The sequence below is a fragment of the Ochotona curzoniae genome, unplaced genomic scaffold (genome assembly GCF_017591425.1).
Source record: "Ochotona curzoniae isolate NIBS_2020 unplaced genomic scaffold, NIBS_Ocur_1.0 contig_883, whole genome shotgun sequence".
Classification (NCBI taxonomy): domain Eukaryota; kingdom Metazoa; phylum Chordata; class Mammalia; order Lagomorpha; family Ochotonidae; genus Ochotona; species Ochotona curzoniae.
The window spans coordinates 70,612,592-70,635,853 of NW_024466599.1; the positions used below are offsets into that span (position 1 = coordinate 70,612,592).

At 43.7% G+C, this 23,262-nt stretch overlaps 1 protein-coding gene across 1 annotated transcript in view; it reads right to left on the minus strand.

Moving 5' to 3' along the window:
• Positions 1–23,262, minus strand: part of AFF3 (AF4/FMR2 family member 3) — a 511,596-nt gene that overhangs the window by 415,908 nt on the left and 72,426 nt on the right. Inside the window, exons 2-5 of the mRNA XM_040993806.1 lie at positions 7,365–7,439; positions 4,664–4,784; positions 2,694–3,006; positions 2,189–2,571 (exon numbers count right to left, since the gene is read on the minus strand). Of these exons, the coding sequence (XP_040849740.1) occupies positions 2,189–2,571; positions 2,694–3,006; positions 4,664–4,784; positions 7,365–7,439 (892 nt within the window). The remainder of the gene's footprint in view (positions 1–2,188; positions 2,572–2,693; positions 3,007–4,663; positions 4,785–7,364; positions 7,440–23,262) is intronic.

Consider the following 23,262-nt stretch of genomic DNA (forward strand, 5'->3'; position numbering starts at 1 on the left):
ATAAAATTCTTCAACATCCATGTCACATCCATGAATTTTGTAGGAATGACACATAAATACTGAAGAATACATTGCAAAAGGTTATGTTTTTTCATCTTCTGGAATAGTGTAATAATAATAGTAAAAAAAAAACTCCAAGTTTGAAAGATAGGAAAAATAGCTTACACCATTCCTGCTCTCTAGGAAAGGGTCACCTCTGACCATGATAGTGGGCGGACTGAACAGGCCAGTATTGGAGAAACCAAACTGCAATACCATTCCATGCATGCCAAGCTTTTTACTAACCTAAGGACTGCAATACACACACACACACACACACACACACACTTAAAAAAAAAAAACAACCAAAAACACAAGTTAGAAAAAGGTTATAACTTTTTCCCTCTGTTATCAATGCATGACTGGCCTCTTTGAGGTATTCAGTACAGAACGGCAGAAGGCATGTGGGATGGGTGGATCAGTAGGGTTCTACATCAAGGAAACAAAACAATTCCAGCCAAAAAAACCCACAAAATCTGCGCTTTCTCTGGCTGTGCCTCCTATCTCAATCATTCTTCCCTTTTTCTGATGACCCAGTACCAGCACCCAGGGGTCATGTTCAAACTTGCAGTCCTGAGAGTGTCCCAGTTATCATTAAGCACTCCAAAATGCTCTTTCATGCAGATGGTTCCTGGGTAACCAGCAGTTCACTGTCACCGTGGAACCAGCTCTACCAAGGTCCTGAGCTACACAATCAACCAATCACCACTTAATAAATTACAACTCTCTTTGGTAGATGTAAAGTCATTGTATCATGGAGGTAAATGGGATTGCAGCCATGCAGGGATCCCCAGTTACTGCCAAAGTCAGTCCCACTACAAGAGGGGAGCTGGCTAGACCTCCCAGTACAGGTCAGTGGATAACGGCAGGAGTCAAATGGTGGCAAAGTCAGTTTTGTGAGACCGCATCCATGTGTGTATCCTACAGAAGGTCTTACCAACATGGCATTTGCTCCCATTGATTCCTAAGCAAACTTTCAAAATCTGGGTCGGTCCCCATCTCAGAGAAATGTCTCTTCCCTGGGGGGGAAGGGGGAGGGAACAGCGCTGCTCTCCCAGGTGGTCCATAGGGATTTCTGAGATGACAGCTCAGAAAGGTTTACGCTCAGCCTCATCACTGAGCAACAGGAAGTGTCAAATCACTTGGTTGTGAAATTAAGAGACCAAGAATATCCTGGATATATTGTTATTCCATCCTTAAAGAATGTATCAAATTGGGGGAAAAAAAAAGCACCGTATTCTACAACACACTCTTCATTCTGGTCAGTATTGCACATTAACATAAAGGGCACAGTCTCATTTCCTCTTCATGTGATCTGGACAAGCATCATCAACTTGGAACAGAGGATGAGATGTGCTTCTCTAAAACAGCTACATTTTTTCATCCAGATTTATTGTTCAATCAACTAGTCATCACCTCTTTGTCACCTCTGTGATCATGCCATTTCCTTATCTACAAGCTTAATATTCAATATATCCATTCCATACCTTTTGTGATTCCATAAATACTTTAAAGTCAAATTGGAGGCCACCAAAATGTGAAATAAAATACTTCCTTCTGTTCATAAAACCTAACACTATCTTTACAGGTTGAAAAAGAGTTCAAGTCAGGATTCTAGTCTAATAAAATCTCAATCTTAGAAAGTTCAATCGGAATGGGATATTTAATACATTTCAACAGTCACCATATTTAATACTGAATCATTTAAATAACTATTTTTAAAATATTGTTTTGTTTTGTCCACCTCAGAGCATTTTGAAATGTACTAAAATGTTTTAAAAGCTTCTAAACTCTATTATATAAAAAAACTATAGCTTTTGGACTGTCTTCGTTTCTCACATGTAATATCTGAGTCAACATCAGCTTCTTCACAAGGCATTCCCTCCAAAAACTCATACCTACACCCAAGCAGACACCTACCTGCACCTACTGGTATTGTAAAAAAGTTCGCACTATAACACAATATAACACATTTGGGATTCTCAGACGTCAGTAGTTGCGTCTACCATCCCATTTAGCGATGGCTTTACAAATCACACAAATTCACTCATATCACTGAAAAAACGAAACACGGAATTGAATTACACATCCCTTCAGATGCTCAGCTGTGCCTTCTCAGCCATGCCAGTGGTAATGAGAAAAGACTCACCTCTGCCTGCTTGGGGATGAACTTGGAAAGCTTGGTTTTGGTTCTGGCTGACTCTGTCTTGGTGGCGGGGACTCCCCTGAAGGAGGTGCAGTGCACGCCAGCTTCCGCAGAGGATTTCAGCTTAGGAGATTCATCAGGAGCCTGCTCCTGGCCATCCATGGGGCGCACATACGCCGTAGGTTTCTGCTGGACCAGGCTGGGTTTTGCAGCCAGGGACGAAGGAAAGTTCTGAACACAGTGGCCGCCACTGCTGTGCTTGGCTGCCATGGCAGGTGGCCTTTCCTGGGTCTGCAGCCCCACCTCTACGTTGCACACTTGTTTGCTCCGTGGTTGCTGTCTGCCAACACCATCTCCAAGCAAGGTCCTCAGAGAGCCCTGTTGTGCTGAGTTGGAAGGAGGAGAGGAAGAAGAAAAGGATGAGGAAGAAGGATGAGCACAGAGTGATTAGTATCATGGTCTGAGGCTGGCAGAGGGGTGCAAGGCCAGCACCTCCACCAGTGCTTACTTGATCTCTGGTGGCCATCAGGCGGCGGGTGCCCCGTCTTCTGCCAGCCCATGGTGCTCCTCCGGCTCTGTGGCACAGGGACAGCTGCAGGCGTGGAAGATGTGGTGCTACAAACAGAGGAGGGCTGGGTCTGGGCTCTTGAATCTGGAACAAAATGCTCCTCGATCTTGTTTACCGGCGTTTGCGGAACCCCAGGTTTAGGGACGCCAACAAGATGACTCTGATTGGATCGATCAGTTAAAAAGTCTTTCATCTCATCATAATTGCCTAAAGTATTCTGGATCCGGTTGGAGAGCTCATCCCCTTTGTTGGTCTGGACAAAGAGAAACACATCCAGCATTCTTGTTAGAGGCAACACAAACACAGGAACTATGGACAGGCGCGCTTCTCAATCACACAGCCAGGGTCGTCCCAGTCAGAACGGGACATCAGACTCCTCACTTCCTCTGTAGACACACCTACATTTGTCTGTATCATCAGAACTGGAGACCTATAACAGCCCTAAGGCACAGAAAATGGAAACCTACCCTTGCTGTTGTGTTAGAGCTAAACTGCATTACCTGAAAATCAGGAAATTTACCATGGCAAATTCACAAAATGGTCTAGATTAAGTCTTTCCTGGATGGGATTCTTTTTTCTGTTTAGTACCATTGGAAGCTTTTCTTGACAATTCAGATTTCACCAGGATTAATCTGCTTCCAATGACTAAATGCATAATTTCCCTCGTGAAACAGGCTGGCACATTGGCTCAGCTAGCTAATCCACCTCCAAGCACCAGCATCTCATGTGGCAGCCAGTTTGTGTTCCAACTACTCCACTTCCCTTTCAGCTCCCTCTTTAGGGGCTAGCAAATCAGCAGGTGCTCCAGTGCCTCGGGACCCTACACCTGTCTGGGAGACCTGGAAGAATCTCCTGGCTTCCAGCTCCAGATCGGCTCAGTTCTGGCTACCGTGGCCATTTAGGGGAGTGAACCAGCAGATGAAAGATCTTTATCTCTAAAATCTGCCTTTCCAATAGAAAAAAAAAAACTTTAATTATTCTTGTCAAAACCCTAGAGTGAAAGCCCAGAGAAGTCAGAGTAAACCCCAGAAGCTACATGGGAGCTCAATGTGTATAAAGTCTACCAGCCTGAACTACTTGGAGCTCCATGTAGCTGAAGATAGCAGGTACTTCAAAAGATTCATGGAAAACAGAACTAAGGGACAAGTTTAGTTTATTTTCATGGAGATTTTTAAATCTGTGCACAGTTTTTTCCCAAGACCCATTTTGCACAAACTTTTCAGGGTCCTCATACAAATGGACTTCAAGATTTTCTTCTGCAAAAATAAATTTAATCTTGAATTCCATTTCCACCAACAGTTTGAAATATCTGCTTGTTAGTAAAATGTGGGAAGGTAACATTGGAAGAGAAGCTGTATTTCTGGTATTTGGCATAAAGAAAAATTAATCTTTTTCTTTCTCCTTCACCATTTGCAGTCTAAGATATTTAAAAAAAGAATTTGTGGGGAGGAGGATGATGCTGACCATGGAGAGTAGTCACCATCACCATCGCCACAATAACATTCACGGGACAGAAGCCCATTCAGTGCCTCAGGTCCTCGTTTTCCACCACAGGAGAAATACTCTAGTGGTTTCCTTCTGATTAGTCCTAACAGACGCCCTAATCCTAACCATGAGCCTTGCATGAAAAATAGGTTAAGTTAATCTCTTTCTAATAAGGCCTGATTCTTGAGAACTTAGAAAACCCAGCAAACAGCACTGAGTCTGAAATATCCGCGGGGAAAGTCAACACAAGTTACATTTGACTGAGGGAGTAAACCATTCAGGAAACTTAGGAATTCTTAGAACCCAAGCCAGCTCTCCCAGCTCAAGCAGCAAACAAGTCACGGGGCTACTCAACAGCTCTAGTCATAGCTGTCACCACAGGAGTACAATTAAGGCAGGGACATGAAAGAGTGCTAGCCATCTACCTTGTAGGGCTCACTGAACAGAGAATAACTGGAAGCAAATGTGCTGACATCCTGTTGGGTCTCCTGGTTTCTTCTTTCTCGTTCTTTCCTCCGGAGGGCATTTCTATCAGGCTCATAGACACTGCATCAGGAGAGAGCAAACAAAACAATCGCACTCAAAAATAGGAAAGCTTGGGGCCCGGCGCGATGGCGCAAGTGGTTAAGGTCCTCGCCTTGCATGCCCGGGATCCCATATGGGTGCCGGTTCTAATCCCACATGGGCACCGCTTCCCTTCCAGCTCCCTGCCTGTGGCCCGGGAAAGCAGTCGAGGACGGCCCAAAGCTTTGGGACCCTCCACCCGCATGGGCGACCTGGAAGAGGCTCCTGGCTTCGGACCGGCATAGCATTGGCCATTGTGCTCACTTGGGGAGTGAATCATTGGACAGAAGATCTTCCTCTCTGTATATCCGCCTTTCCAATAAAAATAATAAAAAATAAATCCTTTAAAAAAATAGGAAAGTTTGGTCAAGCCCAGCGTCACATTGGTCAGAGTGCAGAAGTCTGGCTCATGGAGCACAGTGATGACAGAGTCAAGTCAGTCTGATCAGGTCGCATGAGCTGGAACCCTTGCTAATTACATCCTTGGGGAGGGGTGGCAGGAATCCTCGGGGCAAGTTTCAACCAGCACCAGATTCATGAAAGAGGAAGAACTACTTATGGAACTTCCACAGGGGAAGATGGAGAGTAATCCTACAGCAAAAGGTAATTACAGTGATGCGTAAATAGAAATTATGAGCATGCTTCCTCATAAGATAGCACCATCTCTGGCTGTTACGACCACAGCCTCTTCTTCAAGTTTTTGCTTTGCATTGTGTTTCTGCATGGCTGTGTTTGTGCCGTGATTCTTTCATTAACCAGCTCCCACAAGAGCTGTTAAAACTCCACACTGCACTAGTCTGCACAGCTACAAGCCTTCCTCTGATCTCTGTTAGTCAAGTCGTTCAGCGATCACTGAATCCATTCTTCCTTCTGATGCATTTGACAGGATCACTCATCACAACAACAACAAAAATTGTGCCCGAAGGAAAGGGGGCAGGCGACAAGAGGGAAGACGAGAAATTGAATCATGCTGTGTCACCGAGGTACTCGGTCTTTTGGTTGAGGAAAACAAGTATCTGTCCTCCCAAGACACAATAATGAAGTGTCAAGAAGCCTGGCAATGGGAAGAACTAAGGGTGAACGAAGGTGTTCCCTGCCCTTAATGAGGAGGAAATAAAGGGGCACATTCAGCCTGGTGTTAGGAAGGGCTGTGTAAGAGGCTTACGGGCCAAAGTCACATGGCTGCAGTGTAGACTGCAGAGTTCACACAACCGATGGGGAGAAGAACTCCCACTACCCATAAAATCGTCCCTGGGCTCACGTGCTGACAGGCCCACTCAGTGCGCATGCTCTCATCGTCCCACCCCTAGCAGCTCCCACTTGTTCTGATGCATCCAGGCTGGGAGCAGAGATACTCGCTCACCAACTGGGGTTCCCCACTGGGCAAAACCCACAAGAAGGAGAAGGTATTCAACCTCTCCCCACGCCCTGGTCTTCACTGACAGGCAGGGACATTTTGTGGCCTTGTTACAAGGTTTAAACAGGAACTGAATCTACACAACAGGCTAGACACAGCTTCAGGTGCCACAAACCCCAACGTCCTGCCATTAAAATATCGTTCATCATAGAGGGATAGGTGGGATTAAAAGATCGTGATGCTTTTAAAAAGTTAAACAGGTATCTTTAGTGAAAGAATATTTGTATCATGTAGCTGCAGGGAACACAAACAAAATAATCATAAAATAAAATATTCTTATCCTAGCCTGTGTGTGTAGCCAGAATGTATTTTAAATTTTCTAAGAAGGGACGCTAAGCATGCTTCTGGCAAGGCAGATACAGCACCTATGGCACTGAGTTTAAATTTAAAATGAGAGAATGCTAAAATATCCAGAACATGGAGACTATTAGCATGTTAATTCATCCTTAGCACATTACCGAAAGTTATTAGGTTTGGGAGTGTAACCAGTGACCTTTATATAATGAAAGGCTTCTGCTTCTGGAATCTTCACCATCTAAGAGGCTTGCAGCTCCAATACCACAGTCACTAAGATCAATCATGTGGCTGAAAGTGAGCAGCACAACAGTGGGAATGCATGTGTGACGCTGCGGGGGATGCGGTGGGATGGTACTCCTCCTCACAGAACCAAGCCTTCGATGCAGTAAAGATGCAGGAGCACCTTCCTGCTTATGAACAACTACAGTGCAAACACCCCATGGGTTTCAAACGGACACTGCTCTGACAACACAAGACTCATGCGATGGGTTAGCATGCAAGGGTCTTGAACCTACAGGACAGCTCTAGCTTTACCAGGAACTACTAACTTTTGAAACAAAATTGACATTAGTTTAGGGGGAAAAAAAACAAACAGGTCAAGTGTGTCCGGCAAGCAATGCCACGCCTGCCCTCTCTGACACATGCAGTGTCAGTAAAGCTTCCTGCAGGGAGACTTTCACATGCACACACGCCTCCCTCCTCCAAGCCAAAGCAACCACACACACACACACACACACACACACGAGTCAGCTGTGACACAGAGTGGCTGTCTGCGGGATGGACACAGATACTCCCGGGGGATGATGGCTGTGCTGCTGAGTAGTGCCCATCCATGCCCAAAACAATACCTCCTGCATCTGCTGGCTGAAGACTGAAACTCCACAACGAGGGGCTCGTTCCTCTGGTTTAAGATGTCTTCACCCCTGCAACACAAACACCATCAGACGGTAAAACTTGTTAAGCCTGAGCAGCCTATTGGTGTACCTGAGTATTCCCCCAGTTTTCCCAGAGCTCTAAGGGGTCCAACCAGTGGAAATGACAGAAAGGGCAGAGATGATGGCACCAGGCAGCAATGAAAACAAACTTATAAATTCCTCTCGTTTTGCAACAAGGCTTGGATGTGCACAACAAAGAGAGTAGAATGAAAGGCAACCTAGGTTGAGTAGATTATCAGACTCAATACATATCTTCCAGGGCCTGGGAGTAAGGACTGTATTAAAATTTGAAGAAGTCAGAGGTGAGCAGGAGGCTGTTTCTCTTTAACCTGCTTCCTTCCCCAATCCCATTAAGCTGGAAGATACCAAACAGCATGCCAAGACGCAGATCAGCTCTTGATAAAAATCTCTATTGAGGTTCTGCCTGCATAACCAGCCTGTGGCTTCTAATACTAAGAGGATTAAACATGCTCAGGAGCACTCACACTTAATCTGCTACTAGAAAGCCACTGGCCATGCTTTTCCAGAGTCTCCACAATGCATACCTCTGCACACCATCCGATAAGACCAGAATCCCCAGGGGCAGTCACCCCCACTTCCTCAAAGGAAAGAAAAGCTTCCTAGAAAGCTTCTTTCGGGTTTCTCTCCCTTGGCAGGCAGCTCTACAGCCTCCGCTGAGCACTGAGCCTTAGCCAGATGCAGAACCCCCAAGTGACACTTCATACCTAGGGAGCTAAGATAACACCTTGGACGCCATAGTCTGGCCTTCCCATCACCATGGCTGAGTTTCTGAACTTCGAGGTTTCCATCAACATTCAACATGTAGAGGCACAAGGAGTAACTTCCCCACAGGGAGTCCACTCCTCCCCCAACTGCAGGTGAAATCCATGCAGGTATTCAGCCCTCTTCACCTTTCCAGGGAAAGCCCTGCCCCCTCAATCTTCTGCACTTGGAGCAATGGGAAGGCCAGCCTACTTGTTTCAAAAGCAAAGATATGCTTAAAGTCAGGTCAGCTTCCCTGGGCAGGGCAGACTTAAGTTGCAGAGAACACTGACGCCTGGCAAGCTAATATATGTACATTAAGCTCAGCAAGCACTGCATGTTACGGGCTGTTTCTTTGTTATGAGCAGATGGTAAAATCTCTATCATCTGTAAATTTGATTCTTATTTCTGTAAAAATTACAGGAACTGCATTTCTCAAATGTATGTCACCAAATGTATTTATTTATTTTGCATGAAGGGGAGGCAGCCAACTGTCACGCTATTTATTATTTATTGCAGATGCATAACATTTCCAGAAAATGAGTATTTTTAATCATCTCCTTAAAAAATCTATTTGCACAAAAGAAAAGTCAATGAAAAATAAAGCAAAAGCATTTCTAATCATTTCCCCAAAATTTGTATTTAATCTATAAACTAACACACCTTGCGAACTTTAATCCAAAGGCAATCATGGTGGGTAAGAAGGAAAATGAAAGACCTTCTCAAAGTTCTTGAAAATAGAACCTAAAGCTAATTTTGATGAAAAAGATGTTGAAATCCATACATACAAGGTCTCTCCAAAACTGTGTGGAAAAATGCATATGAAGTGCCCAAACTGAGGAGAGAGTTCACCACACACTGTTGTAAAAAAAAGTCACCATGGAGAAGAAATTGCAAAAGGCAAATCACTTTACTCATCTCTACCCAGAGGAGAGGTGGCCCTGTATCCTAACCCTGAAGTCTGCAAGCCCAGTCCTAGTACGTCTCCAAGCATGAGGGTCCAACACACAACTGAATTACAGGGGAAGAAGATGAACAGCACCTCCCTCGCTTCTCTTATGGAGAAAGTCCTCAGCTTCTCCATCTTTAAAAATCACTGTCCTTTCCAAACAGGAAATAGAACCATGACCCGATTTAAGCCAAAAGCATGTTCAGAACACACTGTTTCAAGATGCTGGAAAGACAAGCAGGGCTGTGAGCAACCTATCTTGTGCTGAGAAGCTAATGGTCTGAGGCAAGAGGACGAAGAAAGGATAAAGTAGGGCACTGGTAGACAACTGGGCATTATGTGGTCACATGATATGGGAGTAGGAGGGCCACCTGCAGGTCAATTTCAAGCTAGTTCTGGAGAAAAGGGATGGTGAGAAAAGTGAAGGGATCCAGAGAGACCTAAATGTGCAAGAGACAACACAGACCAGTACAAAGGCAGGAGAACACACCCAGCCAGGACAGAGGCACCTTCCGCCCATCACTTATCACCCCCTTCCACCTCTTCAATGAGCCAGGACCCTACACTTCATGCTTTACTCCGTGGCTTTGCCCATTGTTGGCCTGTCATTACTACCTAACTCTGAACAGGCTCATCTGATCCTGCCCCAAAAGCAGAACAGACTTTGAGGGAATGAGTGCATCCTAAAAAACTCCTTTCCCTTTTGTTCAAGCATGCACCAGGCCGAGCCCTGTGCAACCTAGACACAGAAATGATGATCTTTGCAGGGCCCTGTGTGACAGCCTAGTGGCTAAATCCTTGCGCCGTGCATGTGTCAGAATTCCATGAGGGCATCAGTTCATATCCCAGCTGCTCTGTTTCCCTTCCAGCTCCTGTTTATGGCCTGGGAAAACAGTCGAGGATGGTCCAAAGCCTTGTGACCCTACAACCACATGGGAGACCCAGATGAGGCTCCTGGCTCCAGATTGGCTAAGTTGTGGCCATTGCAGCCACTTGGGGAGTGAACCAGTGGACAGAAGCTCTTTCTCTCTGCCTCTCCTTCTCTCTGTAAATCTGACTTTTCAATGAAGATAACAAATCTTAAAAAAAAATCATTTTGCAGACACACTCTGTGTTGGGACAGCATCCTGGGGGCACACAGGAAGAAAGGCAAAGGGGTGGAGACCATAAGAATGCTCCCTAGAAATTCTGCTCTCTGGAGCAGCATCAGCAACTGTGTGAGATTAAACAAATCTAATCAAAAGCTCCAAAATTACAACTGTTTGAAATGTAATGAATCAATCTAATATCTTGTATTACTTAGACACAAAATGACAAAGATCAATGATTCTTTCTGAAATTAGTCGGAAGCAAAACTTTTTAAATACTCTTGCAAGCTTCTTCCCAAGCCCACAGAGCTGGTGGAGTGATGACAAGTCAGAACAGGTGAGAGAGAAACTCCAGGGAGATGAGGAGTCCCTAAGTTACTGTGACTGCGCGACTGCGGTCCTGAAGATAGGAGAATTATGACGGTGGTGGTAGTGTGAGAACGATGAGAGAGATGGTGAGGGGATGGTGGCTATTAAGAGAGTGGCGGCCTGGAATGATGGCCTAGTGGCTGAGGTTCTAACCTTGAACATGCCAGGATCCCATATGGGCCGGTTCTAATCCCTGTGGCCCCTCTTCCCATCCAGCTCCCTGCTTGTGGCCTGGGAATACAGTCGAGCACAGCCCAAAGCCTTGGGACCCAGCAACCACGTGGGAGACCCAGAAGAAGCTCTGGGATCCTGGCTTCAGATCAGCTCAGCTCCAGCCGTTGCGGCCACTTGGAAAGTTAAGCCAGCAGATGGATGATTTTTCTCTCTGTATCTCCTTCTCTCTATTTATCTCCCTTTCCAATAAAAATAAATAAATATTAAAAAAAAAGAGTGAGAGCCATAGCCACAATAGTGTCGAGAGGGTTACTAGTGCTAAAGGTCCACTGAGTGAGAACTACTTAACAACGTATACATCAAACCCAGAAATCTTGAAAGGCACGACTGTGCCCTTGCCCACCTATGGTGAGTCACTCTTGAGTCATAATTTCAGTATTTCATATCTGATAATTCTATCCGTCAACACCTCCTTGCCCCCGTCCCACAAATCATGGCATCCTGGGCTCACCATAAGCTCTGCAAGTATGAGGATTATTTCCACCGTGAATTCAGAAAGGTCAGTCCAACCTTTAACTGTCTCTGAGCACAAAGGTTCCCTCCACCTAAACTCAATCTGGAGACCATCTTCGGGAAGGGTTTCCAGATCTCTGCCTTAGATTTGCTGACTTCTTCCACAACGGAACTCAGAGGGTAGCATATCTTATGCGGAATCCCAACACAAAAGTGTCACCAAGTGACAAATATAGCAAACACCCACATGACTGGGAAGATGGCCTGGCCCATCTTCCCAGCCCCATCAGGACCCTGTTGGAATTTTGCTAACTGCTCCAAGTTGACTGTGCAAGAATTATTCCATTTAATCATCTTTAACCCCTCCTCCCTCGGAGACGGTATCACCATTTACCAGTGACAAAACAAGAAGCTCCGAGGTTAACTAATGTATCCAAGTCCCATTGCTTGGATTCAAAGCCAGGCTGTCTGGCACCAGACACAGGATTCTTCAGACTCTGTCCCCTGCTTCCCCAGGGAACTGCTCACTGACAGGCTCTGACAAGTACAACCCTGTCCTTTGTCATTAAATGTCAGCAGAAGGGTGTTAATTTTCAGATCCCAACTAATTTCAGCTCATTCCTCTAAGATCCTGCTAAGCCCCCTGGGTTGATGTATGTTCTCTTCAAGGGTTCTTTTCAAACCTATAAAATATAACTGAGATGCCCAGCTCAAATGAGACAGCTATTAACTCATCTTCTAGTCCCTGAATTTTTCCAAACAAATTTCAGAAGGGGTCCAGTGTATGAATCCCCCACTCCCGACTTCATCTGCATTCAAGTATGGAATTCCATATATCAAAGTCAGCAGGAATGACAGAACACTGTATCAAGTGCAGCAGTCTTGCTGAGCTGCTGCCGAGACCTGGCATTAGACATCTGTCCAGCTTCTTTGCCGATCACACACTGAGTCCCAACTCCCATTTGGAACTCAGGGGAAATGAGAACTATTTTGAGCCTCTCTTGTAAGTATACTTCAATGGATTTTATAAAGATGACAGATAAATGACAACCTTGCACCTGCAAGGGTTAAATGCTTTTCCTAAGGGATCCTAAGTGTTGGTTCTGGAGATCAGATGTCAGGCTATAATGGAATTGTTCCATGATAAATAAACCATCAGGCTGCATGACAAGCAGCACTCGAAAAGGCTTTCCATACGGCATAAACAGCAAAAGTTAATTTGAGTTTCTTAGTGGGACCTTTCGCCTTTACAATCTAAATGTGTCTCGGGATGAAGCAATTACTCTGATTTACCATTTTCTCCTCGGTAGACCATACACATGCAGCAAAACCCCACAAAAGCAATAACTTTCACAAATGAAACCCACTTGCAAAATCCCTACTATGCTATCTGAATATGCTCCCTTGCTGGCAGCAGCACAGAGCTGTCACGGATCACAGGTGCTTGGCATGATAAGGATGCTGGCTTCCAGGGATTTTCATTTTATACTCAATAAATTATCTACCCACAAAATGCTCAGTTAAAATTCATCTTCACTTTACATTATCATTTTCTAAACTTCAGCTCCTAGGAATCTGAAGAATCACGTACAGGATGTCTCAGATTTTCCAGCACCCCAATGCTTTAGCTTCAACTGCTCTTCCAAACAACACTTGCCATGGGTCTGTGCCCTAAGCCAGAGCCAGAAGGATGGTCAACGGCTGTCATTTAACTTCCTGACACTTCGGGTGGGCAGATCACTGCACACACAAGGCAACTCAAGATCTCCTCCTCCTAGTCTGTGAGGAGAAACACAATGGGGCTGGAAGGCAGCTAAGAGTCAACCTAAAGGCAGTTACAGTAAACTTGAAGGCAGTTAGAGTGAACTTGGGTTGCTTTTATCAGTCGCCCTGTATCAGTGTACCTAGGAGGGACAGAACTAGCCCTTGGCAAGAACGTAAACAAATGGAGAGGACTTCACTGAAAGGCAGAACCATGACAGGCATGGCTACTAGCCAACCACTGGATTTTGCCGGTAGCACAGGTAGAAATGACTGGAATGGACATAAGAACAACCTGTTAGGGCACAGGGTAATTTATCAGCTTAGGCAGAAGTCTCGCGGTGCCAAGGGGCAAGGAAGCAAGATGTCAGACAATACAATTCCTCAGGATCTGAGTGCAAACATGGAGCAGTAGGAGAGGTGGCGTCTCTGCGATCCCCCAGGAAAGCAGGAGCAGTGTACAAGATCTAGAGTTCCTGGCCACAGAGGAACAGAAACAGTGCCAGATGCTGCTCAGTCACTTAGCCTGGGCCCCAACCCTCCTCTCCCCCAGGCACACTTACCCAAGCACACCACTGTCCCAGACCCCTGCAATGCCTCAAGAAAGGTTCCTCCTGGCCCTAGCCAACTGCTTCTGAAATCCAGCATTGGTTTTTCCAAAGAGAAGGTGGATCCTGTCATTGTGCAGCCCTCAGGGCAAGGCTAAGCCTGGGAGTGAGGACCCTGCAGGAACAAGTGTTTTCTTTGCACTTTGTCTCCCATCTCCTGATCCTGCAGGAGTCTGTGGAGCAACACCTCCCGCTCAGCCTCTGCAAAGACTCTTTTCTTCCTGCGCTCTTCTCTATACCCACACCTAATACACCAAGTGTCTGAATTCTCCACTCAACTGCCAGCTCTCTAAAAAGGTCTTCGCAACCTTCTACCTTAACCACCTAAAACACACCAGCTGAGAAAGCACATGAGAAAATTCTGTACTTCAAAATACTTTAAAAATACCCGCAAAAGAATGTTCCCTTTTCTTTCCTTCCCATTTAAAATTTGGCCTATATGCATATTGTAATTAGACAAAGCAGATTAAAATCCACTCAGATCCTGTGCCCGCAAATATTCTTTATGGTAACAATTGAACAAGGGGAATCGTAGCAGCTGTTAACACTGAGCAACCACCAGGTGACAGTGGGCTTGTGGGGAAACTTTCTATTTGTTAATCTTGTTTGTTCCAGTCAGCAAATCTATTTGATAGGCGTTTTTTTATGCAAAACACAACATTTTAATAAATGACCACAGAGATTAAATAAGGTCTCTCTGCTATGAACATCACTGTATCATTTTACACATGAAGGCTTTTCATTCACAGAAAAAAAAAGGCAGAGTTTAGAAAAACTAAATGATGTCCCCAAAATCACACAGTAACTATTAGCATCTGGACTCCATTTCTAAATTCTTCAGACAGTGCAGATTTTAAAAGCATTCTGAGTTTGAAAACACACTCTGCTCATTCAAACAGTATCTACTTTGCTTACTGGAGAACAGAACCAAGGTGCTGGCAGGACATGAAAAGCCTCCACGACCCCAGCCTCTGCCGGGCTGTGTGAACGCTTCTCCAGCTTCCTGCAGCAAGAACACTGTAGTCAATCAAGCCTGACTTAAAGGAAGACATTAAGAATTATGAATTATTTGAACTGTTCAGGTCTATAACTCATCCTGTGCTAGTGACACTAAAGATGATTAATTCTAAATATCCATATAACACAGTGGCAGAAAACTGAGGAGTCTTCTGATAGCTGCCATGTCACTCACAAGTTCCAACTTCAATTAGATGGGTAATCTATCACTGCAAGACTGCATTTGATCCCTACAGCATCGGGAATATTATGCAGCGTGGGCTGCCCATCTGTGATGGTAACTCCTGATCCTGGTTAAAAACTGTTGCAATCAAGACACAAAGCCTATTCTGACGACACATCTGCTCATGTCACCTTCAAATGTCTTCACCCCATCCTCCCCTACCCAACCCCACTCTATACACTCATACAGAACAGAGTTCAACGTCTCAGATGCAAAGGCAGCTTTGTGACACTAAAGTGCATTTTACTAACGTGAAGAAAGCCTGGAGAGCTCTTTTCCCACACAACACTAGGCACAGAAGAAAAGCCCTAGGGTTTCTACAGTAGGTAGGGTTGGGCACTGAGTGGCACGTGGTGCGGGAAGAGCCATCTCAACTCTGCTCCTCCCCTCTGCACTCTGCCAATGCAGTATCCATGAGGCCATGGCTGAGTCAGGAGGAAGACTTCATTCTCTGGCTTCCACCTGGCTGTGTGGCTCCCTGTGCCCTGGACCATCTCCGTCTACAGGACACTCGAGTCCACCCCTTTCAGGGCTAGCTGAGAACCACAACTGCCTCCCAGTTGCCACTCAATTACCATCTGTTGAGTGGATGAATGAATCAAGGAGCTTTTTAATTTTTTACTCAACTCTTCCTTTCACTAAGTCAGGAGGATAAACAGCACTGGCAGATATGCTTAGTCTCCCTAAGACATAAAGCACATGCTAGCATACCTAAAGGCCTTTCACATGCATGTTGAAAGCAGCAGGTTCAGGGAGCTGATAAAGAAAGACTTAAGTCCTCGAAATTTTATGTCTGACACCAACACGGATTTGTCAACTTGTCCTTTTGCAATTAACAAAAGATGTCACAATGCACTAATGGGAAACACCCCAGTGGTTGAGAATCCCTAGATTGACAATATGAAATGATGCAAAATACAAAACTTTTGAGTATGGACCTGACACAACCAAAGGAAAATGCCGACACACCCCTCGAGGGATGGGTCCCAGCCAAAAGGCAAGTTCACCAAGCATAGTATGCATGTGCTAACGCTGTGGCACAGTAGACCACGTTGCTTCTTGTAGTGGCAGTGTCCCATATTATAGTGCCAGCTGGAGTTCAGGCCACTCCACTCTTATTCAGCTTCTAGAAAAGCAGTAGATGGCAGCCCACGTCCTTTGGTCCCCACCACCCACATAGCAAACTCAAATGAACTTCTTGGCTTCAGTCTGGCCTAATGCTGGCTGCTGCTGCAGGCATTTAGGAAGTGAACCAACAGAACAAAAGATCTGCCTGTGTAAGAACAAAACATTACCTGTGCATTACTTGTGTATGACACAAACAAATTTTAGGTTTAGACTTGGTCCCATAAGATAATTTATAATGTACATGTAACTATTCCAAAATTTAAAAGAATCCAAAATCCAAAACACTTCTGATCGCACACGCTTCAGTAAGATATTCAAGCTGTTCAAAAGTTACTAAACTTAAAGATGTGTTGGATAAGAAGCAAAAGATTCAATCTGGAATTGCAGAAGTGAGAGACATAGTAAAGCCCTACTCTGAACAAGAACATTCAGCACTGGATTCTCCTTTTCAGAGACACTCTAAAGATGGAGCTGTGGATGAAGAAAGCCAGATAAGATCACAGCATTGACAAACAGGAGCCACCCTGTGCCGCAGGCGCTCATTTCTAGACAAACTTCATCAGAGGTGGTAAGAAGTGGTGAGGAAGTGCTCAGTTAAGATGAAATGATACCTGGGACAAAGGTGACTAAAATACTATTCATGCAGAAATACATACTACTTCTTATCCATCTCAGACAGGAAGCCCAAACACACTAGCTTTAGATAGAGACTTTTACCCCCACAATGTCACACAAGGAAGCTTTAAGAATAAGTGGGCAGGGCCCAGCGCAGTGGCGCAAGTGGTTAAGGTCCTGGCCTTGCAAGCCCGGGATCCCATATGGGCGCCAGTTCTATCCCGGCAGCCCCGCTTCCCTTCCAGCTCCCTGCCTGTGGCCTGGGAAAGCAGTTAAGGACAGCCCAAAGCTTTGGGACCCTGCACCCGCGTGGGAGACCCGGAAAAAGCTTTGGGACCCTGCACCACGTGGGAGACCCAGAAGAGGCTCCTGGCTTCGGATCGGCAAAGTATTGGCCAGTTGCGCTCACTTGGGGAGTGAATCATCGGACGGAAGATCTTCCTCTCTGTCTCTCCTCTCTGTATATCTGCCTTTACAATAAAATAATAATAATAATAATAAATCTTTAAAAAAAAATAAGTGGGCAACTTGCACTCCATGGTCAGACCACGGAACTTGCACTTCTCTTCATGGTTGGAATTCTGAAATCAGCAGTTCAGTTGGAGGGATCCTCAAAGAAACTTCGTCTGAGGTGATCCTAGGCCTGATTCCCGTGTGTGCATGCCAGTACAGGGTTCAGAACAGCCAGTCGCCCCAATCAGCTCACGCTTATGCTTATGTTGGTGGTTGCAATTGCTGGGTCAGTGCACATGGAGGATATGGCAGTCTACTGGAACCTGCAAAGGACACCGGGTACCACAACATGACGGAGGACAGAACAAATCAATGTCTTCCCCAGCCATGTACTGGCAGTGAAAATTTGGGCTAATGGAGACTCTAAGGCAGTGTGTGTCCGCCAGTGGATTCTGGAGAGATTTAATCATGTTTGGAACAGCGAGACTGTCAGCAATTCAGAACTGTTGAACTATCAAAACCACTTGAGCAGGACCCTTAGAGCATGCCCTACTGGGAGGATCTGGAGTGAGTGGGAGGCTGGGTGGAGCTTCTCCCTTTATTTTCCCCTCACCCCAGATCAAGGGAAAAAAAATAACATTGAAACAAGGGTCTCACTCACTTTACTGTAGCCCTTGACCCTTTGTGCCCTAATCAACCATGTAAAGATTATCAAAATAAAATAATTTAAAAAGAATAAATCAGTTAAAGGGAATTTAAAGATAAGTTTATTTTGATGCAAAATTCTGAATTTCTTCCAATAAGTTCATGGGAAATGCAGATTATGAAAAATCCATTTATGGACTTAAAACTTTCTTGCGGGCCCCACAGATTGGCTCAATTGGCTAATCCTCCCCTCCAAGCACCATCATCCCATATGGACACCTGTTTGTGTCCCAGCTGCTACACTTCCCATCCAACTCCCTGCTTGTGGCCTTGGAAAGCAGCACAGAATGACCCATGTAATGAAGACATAATGCCTGGACAGCAATTTCTTTTTTCCTGCATCAAAACAAATTTTAAAGGATCTAGTTTTACGTACCAAAAAGGATAAGACATTGCTTTGAAAAGAAAGTTCCTCCTTCTACCGAGTTTCACCTTAATTTTACTGTTCATCCCTTCTTTAGTTTTCACAGAATTCACAGTTAGCATTACATCTCGTGGGTGGAAGAGGGAGGAACTCACTGATGTTTTTCCATAATTTTTTGAGAACAACATTCCAAAGAAATCAGTAGATAACGATTGGATAGCTATTTTCAGGAGGCATGGGAAGATGCGCAAGATGAAGCCCACAGCTACAGATGATCCAGCAGATCATCCACATCCACATGAAAGGGGAAAAAAAAACACCTCATCTTTTTGCACCCTAATTCAGAAAGGCACAAAAGCATCCAAAGGCCAGTATCCTGCGTAGCAAGCTGCTGCCTGCCTCCTACAACCACCGCCCTGAGAAATGAACTAAACCATTTTCTCAGTGAGATGAAGGGCAGTGTTTAACCCCAGACTCTATTGATCAAGGACATTCTGAATCTTTCAGTATTCCCTTGCAGTGAGCATGCAAAAAGACTGTTAAAAAATAATCACCACTTCATTCATCCAGATAGCATCTATCTGCACCCCCTCTACTGTATAACCTGGGTCTCAAGTAGCTCTTCTGTATTATTCCCAAGGACAGTACCAAAGACAGCAGGTTGCCTGATGCCACACCTGGGAGTCTCTTGTTATGAAATTTGTGCTCTTCCTTGAGATACAGGACTTCACGTTATGAACACGAATGCAGAAGGGATTTGGAACTTTTAATTTACAGTGAGGCGGCAATTTACTGAATGCCCAGGCCCTCCAGGACACTGAAGTTTACTTTCCTGCTTACAGATTTACATACTAACTTCCCATCTCCTCTGCTAGACAACACCTCCTGGCCCCCAGATCTCTGACTTTCATCCACTTTTCAAAGATGCTATTACTCATCTCCCACCTAATACAACTTCATTTGTTGTTTGAGAAATGGGTTTTTTATGCTAGTAAATCATAATATAGGAATAGATCTTAATTATGTGCATTTCCTTTTTTCAAATATGTATACTTTAAGCAGCTATCTCTGATTAGTATTTGCAGATTGTACACAGTAAAGAAATTACCATTAGTGAATGCTTTATTTTCTAATATTCTATTAAAATAAAACAAATGCACATTTTCTAAAACATTAAATGGCAAACAGTATCTTATTATTTTACTACAAAAATAAAGTCTATAAATTCAATGTGCTGTCTCCTATCCATATGATTTGTTTTATACACTTTAAATTCATGAAAGAATGTGAAAACTGTACATCCCGATTAATAATCAAGAGAATGCAGCCCAAACCATAGTAAAAATCTGTCTACCTAACTGGAAAATATTTTTTAAATGGGTTGGAAAGAAGACATTAAATATCGGGACGTGTTTGATGGCCCAGTGTTCTCCAAAAAGCTGGAAAAAGTATATCAGAACTCCCACAACAACTTATTTTTTTAGCTATGCATGCTCAAGCCCTTTGAAAAGAACCTTAACCTAGCTATTCTTCTCTTAGGTAATCTTACAAATGAACTTGTTAGAAATGCACATGTATGAGTCACTAGAAAATTGTATATTAGAAAGGAACTAGAAGAAACTTAATGTGCAATGACCAGAAAATAAATAAATCAGTATTTATGGAGCCATTAAAACTCATTTGTTTCAGCAATATTTAATGACACAGAGAGAATACTCATAACGCTGAGAATTACTGAACTAATATGAACAAAACTTCCTTCAAATTATGTAAAGCCATGTGTTTGCAAATATAAATACATACATGTATAAATACATGAAAAAATTCTCAAAGAGCATTGTGAGGTTAAAATCACTTCATCCTAAAATACTCAAGAAGTAAACTTCTTTCTTTAGTGACTTTTAATTTTTGTATTAACCATGTATTTTTCCTTGAATCCATTAGGATGCTGGCTTTCAAGAAAAGAGAAAACAAATTCTGATGAGGTGGCAAAGGACCCTCATGTAGGGGGAATGATACAACAGTAAACCTACTACAGAAAATGATAAGTTCTATGATTAATTCTCCCAAAACTTAAAAATAGAGCATCATGCAATAATCCTACTTCTTAGGATACTAAAAACAGGGTCTTGGGGAGGTATCTGTCCACCCATGCTCATAGTAGCATCATTCACAATAGGCAAATGGTGGGACATATGGAACAAATAGTGTCCATACCCATTCAATGGTTTGCTATTTTAGTTTGAACTAGAAGGAAATTCTGGTAATGTGCTACAATTTTATCAGATGGATTATACACCCCCAAGATTCAAAGGTGGAAGTCCTGCCCTCTAGTACCTTAAAATGACTTGGAGGTAGGGCCTCTAATGAGTTAAGATTAAATGTGGTACCTGGGACGGCCCCGATTCCATCTGCTTGGTGTCCTTATAAGAGGCAGCAATGTGGACACAGACAGCAATGCCAGGGTTGCTTGGGCACAGATATAAGATCATGGCCCATGAGGAAGCCAACTGCAAGCCAAAGCGAGAGCTGTCAGAGGAACCAAGCTTGCCAGTGCCTTAACAATGGAATTGCAGAGTCCACAACCATAAGTAAGCTTCTTTTGTTGAAGCCAATCAGTCAGTAGTATTGTAGATGAACAGCTCTAGTAAACCTGACAGCATGGATGCTATATACCACACATGATACTGAGGAACATCAAGTCAGTCACAAAAACAACTACCGTGTAAGTCAACTCGTGGGAGCTGCCTAGAGGAGTTGGAATTCACTGAGCAAGAAAAGTAGAAGGGGAGTTGTCAAAGAGAGGGAGAGCAGGAAATGAGTGTCTGTTGTTTAAAGGACCCAAGAGATAGACAAAATGTTTTAGAGATTGGTGATGTTAAATATACTCTTGCTGATGTACAACCAAACTATACACATAAAAATGGTTAAGATGGGATAGGGTGTGGGCCCAGTTACACACTCAGGTCCTGAAACAGAGTACCTGACTTCAACACCCATCTCCACCTCCTGATCCCAACTTCTCATTACAGAAGACCCTAGAAGGAGGCAGGTGATGGATGGCTCAAAGCAACTAGGTTCATGTCATCTAAGTGGGATGCTAGATTGAGTTGCTAGCTCTTAGCTTCAGTCTTGCTAAGCCCCCACCCCAGTTGTGGCCATCTGAGGAATAAACCAATAAAACGGACCTCTTCCCCTTCCACTACTCTTCTCTATGCTCTCCCTCCTATCTCTTCCTTCCAGTCTCTCTGGCTTCCTCCCAGTACCTTATATAAATCATTTAAAATACAGGTAAGAAGGTAAATTTCATTGCATATCTGTGGCACCACAACTTTTTTAAAGCTACATCTTTGAGTACAGAAAAACATTTGACAATTATTTACATGTATTTTAACAATATTTCAAGATCAACTATCACATATGTAAGTTTTACCAGCCCTTAACAATAAATTAGCAATATTCCACAAGTTCTCTGTAATCATACAGTATCAACCTCGTTAGGGAACTTCAAAATGAGATTGCACTATAGCCCAATAAGAATGACTAAAATCCAAAAAGCTGACATCAGCCATGGAGGAGATGTGTAGCTGGTTGGAATATAAAGTGGTAGAGTTGCTTGGACAGTTGAGCAATCTCTTGGGAACTCAACATCACTCTACTGTGCAACACTGCAGTTGTGCTTTTGGCTATTTACCCAACTCTATCTAAAACTTATGTCCACACAAAATTCTACAGCAAATGTTTACAAAGGTTTTACTCATCATAGCCAAAACCTGCAATCAACCAAGATGCCCTTCAATAAATGAATGGAGAACCATCTGCATGCATCCCATTACTAAGCAATAAAATGAAAGGAGTTACCAAGTCACGGAAAATACACATGACTCTTACATGCATTCTGATTAGTGAAAAAAAAAAGCCAGTCTAAAAAGTTATCTATTGTATAATTCAAATATTATGGCATTCAGGGTAAAAGCCAAAAAATGGAGCAGTTTACAGGGGCTTGGGGTGGGGAAATAGATCAGTAGGGCTGAACATATGGTGCATGAGACATATTTGGGAGCAATGTAATGGCAATGAATAGTGAATGCAAAATATCAGACATGTTCTTTAAAATTCACATAACCTTATGACGAGGCGGTGAAAACCTTAAACTGTAGGAGGTCAGGGGAATCTCCAGGAAGAAAACAGAAAATGACAAGAAGAGTTTACTTGTATTTAACAAACATAAAAGTGTGGGGAGAGAGTTAAGGACTGAAGCAACTCTGCATGTAAGTGAAGCCTATAAGAAAAGGCAAAGAAATTAAGTGCTACATTCTAGCTGGTAAAGTTGTTTCTACCAGGAGCACAGGGCACAAATATATATACATACATACTGGAACTATTACGTAAATAGGTGGTAAGTGATGGGGCCCAGGCTTCTCACTGCTGGAGTGGGAGGTTACAGTAAGCAATGAAAGGGGGAATAAAACATATGATAAACAGATTCGTGTTAAAGACATCAGCATGAATTCATGTTTAGCTTTACATAGAAAGTTACAAAGGAAAAAATTTTAGATATGTAAACATACCTAATTCCTTGTTCTTTTGGCCAAACAGGCCTAGAAGCATTAACATCACTGTAGCAAGGAGCACCTACTGCACTCAAATTTTGATTTCTAATAACAGTCTCCAGGAAAAGAAACTAGAGTTATCTGGAGGAATGATTCTAGGATAGGGGTGAAATACATACAAACTACACCTTTAATAGCATCCTTTAGTTTGGAAAGCAGGAAATGGGGGTCGTCATCATGGTACAATGCATTAAACCACTGTTCGATGCCAGCATTCCATGTCAGAGTACCAGTTCAAGTGCCAGCTACTCCTCTACTGATCTATCCTCAACTAACGTATCTGGAAAGGCACCAGAAGATGACCCAGATCCCTGCCACCCACATGGGAGACCTAGATGGAATTTCAAGCTCCTGCCTTCAGCTTTGCCCAATCCTAGCTGTTTAAAGACTATGGGGAATGGAAAATCTTTGTCATCCCCTGTTTCTCCTCCATTTCTTTCTGCCTTCTGAATAAACAAATCCTTCAAAC